Source organism: Limulus polyphemus, unplaced genomic scaffold (genome assembly GCF_000517525.1).
Source record: "Limulus polyphemus unplaced genomic scaffold, Limulus_polyphemus-2.1.2 Scaffold8125, whole genome shotgun sequence".
Taxonomy (NCBI): Eukaryota; Metazoa; Arthropoda; class Merostomata; order Xiphosura; family Limulidae; genus Limulus; species Limulus polyphemus.
This window is the reverse complement of record NW_013673735.1, coordinates 10,870-15,921: the sequence shown is the minus strand read 5'-3', so window position 1 is coordinate 15,921 and position 5,052 is coordinate 10,870. Positions and strand designations below refer to the sequence as shown.

Genomic DNA, 5,052 nt, shown 5'->3' with positions numbered 1-5,052 from the left:
CAAAAAGGCGCAGTTAATACAGTGTTGGTCAACATCTGTGTTATTCAGTAATTACAAAGTGTCAAAAAGACGCAGTTAATACAGTGTTGGTCAACATCTGTGTTATTCAGTAGTTACAAAGTGTCAAAAAGACGCAGTTAATACAGTGTTGGTCAACATCTGTGTTATTCAGTAGTTACAAAGTGTCAAAAAGACGCAGTTAATACAGTGTTGGTCAACATCTGTGTTATTCAGTAGTTACAAAGTGTCAAAAAGACGCAGATATTCAGTGTTTTATTTTGGTGTATTTATGTGATAAACGTAATAAAAATTATACAATGCTTCTATATGAAAGGATAAGTACACTGAATAAAACAACATATGGTAACAAATTATTTTAAATAAAATTTTCAAATATATCAGTCTCTGGATGCGTTTCACCCCCGACCCATCTCCCAGAAATGTATTTTATTATCTAATATCTTTAAGTGATTGAATAATGCATTTTATATATTTCCTGTAGTTTTTATTGACTAAATGCATGTAACATATATGAAAAAACATTTATCTGTAAGATAGTGTAAGTAAAATATTGAAGAATTTAATGAAACAGATGATTATCAATTCTTTGTAGATATTTATAGGTATCCCAACATTTGAGCAAAGAGAAGAGATTTTTAGAGTGTTGACCCGTAGTTTACGCCTTGCTTCAGATGTTGATCTTACACAACTTGCCCTTCAAACACCAGGCTATGTTGGAGGTGATATTCAACTACTCTGCCAGGAGGCTACCTTAACCTGCTTAAGAAAGCACAGTAATACCGAAAAACAATCTGTAAGTAAAGTTGTCCTGAAGTGTTAACTTTAAAACATTCAGAGCACTGTATTTGTACTTTGTTGTAGAATAACTGTTGATGTGATAGGTGCAGTTGGTACAAATACTGTGATGATAAATATAAGGTGAATTATAAAGAAAGTCAAATGACATAGTGCACAAAATAAAAACAGTTAAACTGATCGGATAACAGAAAACCATTTTCAAACAACTGATTCTTCTAAGAGAATTATACAATTAGAAAAATATGTACGTTTAAAAAGAAACATACTAGTAACATAAACCACTTGCTGTCATGTAATTGTGTTAACGTTAGCTTATCCTGAAAGTTATAACTTTCAAAATGAAAGTAGATATTGTTAGTAGTGTTACGTGACAAAGAAGCCTTCAGAACAAGACCAAGAGATAAACTAGCATAAGAACAAAGATTTTATAAAATCTTTACTCAGCAGTATTATAATATTCCTTTACAGCTTAGAGAAATATCAGAAGTACATTGTTTAGAACTGAATGAACAGATTTATGTAAAATAAAGTTAACAAAAACTTGAACTTTTATGTGGTTGGTGTTTTTTTATATATTTCATCAAACAATTCAGTTACATTCTACTTCATTAAAAAAAAAATGTTTTATTTAATTAACTAAATTGAAACTCTAATCATTCAATAAAACAATTATATCTCATGGAAATAATAAACATGCTCAAAAAGTATAGAAGAAATATTTTCAAGATCTTTCCATACTTTTTAATAGAGAAAGACCACAATAATTATATTTATTTGACATGTTGACTTGAATTACTTCTGTATATGTCATCAGAAAAGAAAAGTTAATTTAAAAAAATAATGTCCCCAGATTTACTTAAATTAATTTAGTATTACAACATCAAACAAAAGTTTGGTGACTGGATGTGAAGACAAATCTCTGTACCTGAGCTTATCCCCCTTTTTTGTTGTTTTAATTAAATTAAAACTACGAAAGTACTGTTTAAAAAAAAACTCAATTCATCACTTACCATGTAATGACTAAAATTAAGAATATTTTAGATAGTTTCATCACGATAATGATACCAGCTCTTACAGATGTCGCTGCTTTTAAACCCTTGGTACTATAATTAAAATAGCCTGTGTGTATAAAACTTTTCAAGTAGTAGAATTAAATAACTTCAGTTGTAACATGTTAAGTATAAAAGAATATTTTTTAATAATTATAATTCTCCCACCTTATTTTTTAACAAATCTATTTTAAATAAATAACAGCCCCTTAACCTGTCATATACAGAACAAATCTATTTTAAATAAATAACAGCCCCTTAACCTGTCATATACAGAGAAGTCTACAAAATACACAACATTTGGTATCCAATATTATATATTTTAATAACCATCCCACACAGTGATAAACATATACAAGTAGGCTTGTTTTTTTGGGAATATCATACTACATGTTCCTGTACAATTTACTAAATGAGTCTTACATGAAACTGGTGTCTTCCTATTCAAGACCTTTCACTTCCACCCCAGGGTCATGATAGTGAAAAGCAAGAGCTCTAAACCTAATAGCCTTCAATTTTTCAAGCTTCTTGGCTTCATTCACCCGCATTTCACCCAGTCTCTTAGTTTTTAAAAGCCTATTTCCTCGAGCAACATTCAGAAGGTGTAGCCTTTCCCAGTACTGCAAGGTATTTGGATCTAACTCTTCTAGTGAAGGAAAAGGACCTAACCTGAGATCCCAGATCCAATCAGGATATTCACTGTCATCCTTAATTTTGATATCCTGCCCATCTTTGTAAATGTTGCTGCCACAGACGTAATTGACTAGCTTGTGCGGATCAGTTTCAACGGGAAGCCTTTTCTTTTGCACAGCTACACCAATTGCTCCTTTTCCTTTACTTTTTCCTCCAAGTCCAGCTGAAACAGAAACATATAAATGTAACAGGATTTGTAAACTAAATAAAAAATATAATATGTTGAGAGAAAAAATGTTTATTTCCAAACTTGGATGGCCTTCAGAAGATGTGAAGACCAATCAGTTTTTAGTAAAACATGTTAATTCTGCTAGAAGATACCAAGATTAAACATAAATATTATTGTATTATTAAACCTTGCATTAAACATCTGTTTCGTAAATTACTTAAATTAATTATTACAATTCATTTACTTAATCTAGTTCACACCATAACGGTCATTGTTCATGACTATTTTCTTACAATTTATGTTCTGTTGTAAAACATGCTGCAGCTGTTTTATGTTAGTATAAAGATCTGGAATAAAGATTTTATTTATTTTTTACTCTTTGTGTATTTTGAAAATGTAACATAGATTAGTACAAGTTTATACAAATAAGTCGGGTGGAAATATACATTTCTGCACTATTAGTAAAGTTAGTTGTGAGTAGCTTTTGGAATTGAGACAAAGAAGCATTGTTAATGACAGGTGCAGAGACCTAACGCATATACTAATCTGTTGAAAATAAGTTCCAACATTGGTGAATATTAAGTGATGCATTTATGGTGTGGAAAATATTGACAGAGTACAATCTTAAACCTTCAGCTGAATGCTTGGAAATGTGGGGAAAAAAAAAAGTAAATACGATTGTGTGATGAATTCATATTTTTACGAAACGTAACTAAGACCTCGTTTGGAGTACTTTATCCACATTACACAGAATATATTGAATTGTTTGAGAAAGTCCAGAGACTAACTACCCAAATGATTCCTGGTTCACAACATTAATGACATGATGATAACTTCACCTTGTTTCCTCTGGGGTGCAGAACTTGAGATGGCCTGAATTAGGTGTTTAAATTGTTCGGGGCTTTAATAAGCTGCCCAAGGGGGGGTTCAGAGAAGAAATGAAAATATAACACTGGATACCAAAAGAAACAAATACAAGCTACAGAAGTTCAGATCAAAGCTGATCATTTGGCTGAATGTTTTCCTGATTAGTTATGAATTCGTAAATGCTTTAGTGGGTTATGTGATTGGTTCTAGTAGCTTCAAACTCCTTTAGTTTTGTTAAATCATTTTCCTGGAGGTTGGTGACCTTGAGGGGACGAATGGCCTTTTTTTTTATACCTAATCGTCTAAGTTTTATACATAAAAATAAAATAATTATCTCTACTTTGGGACATAGGCCTGTATTAACTTCAAGACTTAAAAAAATAATCATTATTATAAATGACTTACATTTGTCATCATTTGATAATTATGTTCATGGCCGAGATAAGGTTCAAACAACAGTTAAAAGTATTATGCATTACGTACGTGAGGTTAACGTAACATCTACCTCAATTCAATTTTCAAATCCAGCCCATGAAACAAGTTGGGCTAAACCTTGGAATACTCAAAATATCGAACTAAGCAATAGAAGTGGGATTAGCACATAATTCAAGTTCTTTATTTGTTTTTTTTTCAGATTACCTGAACCTTGAAAATCGTTTACTTTATGCTAGGAATCCTAATTCAATCAAATTGAAAAACAAAATTTCCAAGCCTTCCAACTTCAAAGAACTGTGGTATTTGTTATAACTTATATTACAGAACTATCTTATTTTTTTCAAAATTAACTAATAAAAAACATGCAACATACCCATCGATGGTTTTTTAGCATATCCTGATTTTGTAGCGTAGAGTGGTGTCCAGGAAGTACCTAACAAATTAATATTCTTAATTTTTTTAATGGTAACAAAGGTTCTTTTTACGTTCCAAGTAATAGCGGTAGCCATTTTTATTTGAGTATTTTAATCTCGTCACCAATACCTGCCAAGAAATCACTAATATTTATATTATTAAAAACTATAAATAAATTGTGGTTTCAAAATACCATTCTGCTATTTTTGTTTGAAACTTTCTTTTTTACGTTAATCTTATCATCCGAGCATAATAAAATAATTTTTTAAAGGTAATAGAAACAATGCTCAAACTTTTAGTCGTACTGAGTATGTTGCCATATAGTAGTTTTAAAAGTAATTTTAAAAAAACAAAACATACTGTTAAGTAACTTTTCAGACTTTTAACGTGTGTATTTATATTTGTATTAAGTAATGTATTTGGACTGTCACAACGTTTTTTAATGCACAAGCTTTCGGCTCAATTACCTAAGCCTTCTACAGGTGCGAGAGGTTTAATAAACAATAGAATCTGATGGAACAATTCGAATCACAAGTCATTTCAGCCATGTGGCGTTATAATGTAACGGTCAGTCCCACTATTCGTTAGTAAAATAATAGCCCCAGA

General features: G+C 30.9%; 1 protein-coding gene across 2 annotated transcripts; it reads right to left on the bottom strand.

Annotated features, from left to right (window-relative positions):
* Positions 1-2,144: 2,144 nt before the first annotated feature.
* On the bottom strand, positions 2,145-4,561 carry LOC106475131 (39S ribosomal protein L54, mitochondrial-like). Of its 2 annotated transcripts, none has more exons than XM_013935829.2 (2): positions 4,406-4,561; positions 2,145-2,724 (listed from the first exon to the last, which is right to left on the bottom strand). In XM_013935829.2, the coding sequence occupies exons 1-2, from the start codon at positions 4,539-4,541 to the stop codon at positions 2,309-2,311; spliced, it is 552 nt and encodes a 183-aa protein (XP_013791283.1). In that variant the 5' UTR covers positions 4,542-4,561; the 3' UTR covers positions 2,145-2,308. The 2 variants fall into 2 exon arrangements, with proteins under 2 accessions (XP_013791283.1, XP_022235035.1); XM_022379327.1 differs by having other exon boundaries at positions 2,145-2,721.
* Positions 4,562-5,052: the final 491 nt, after the last annotated feature.

What these genes read in the sequence shown, in the direction of transcription:
- LOC106475131 (XM_013935829.2), bottom strand. Translation starts at nt 4,541, where the DNA reads ATGGCTACCGCTATTACTTGGAACGTAAAAAGAACCTTTGTTACCATT. An exon ending in TGCTAAAAAACCATCGATGG is followed by an intron (nt 2,725 to 4,405) that starts GTATGTTGCATG and finishes TTTCTGTTTCAG; the next exon opens with CTGGACTTGGAGGAAAAAGT.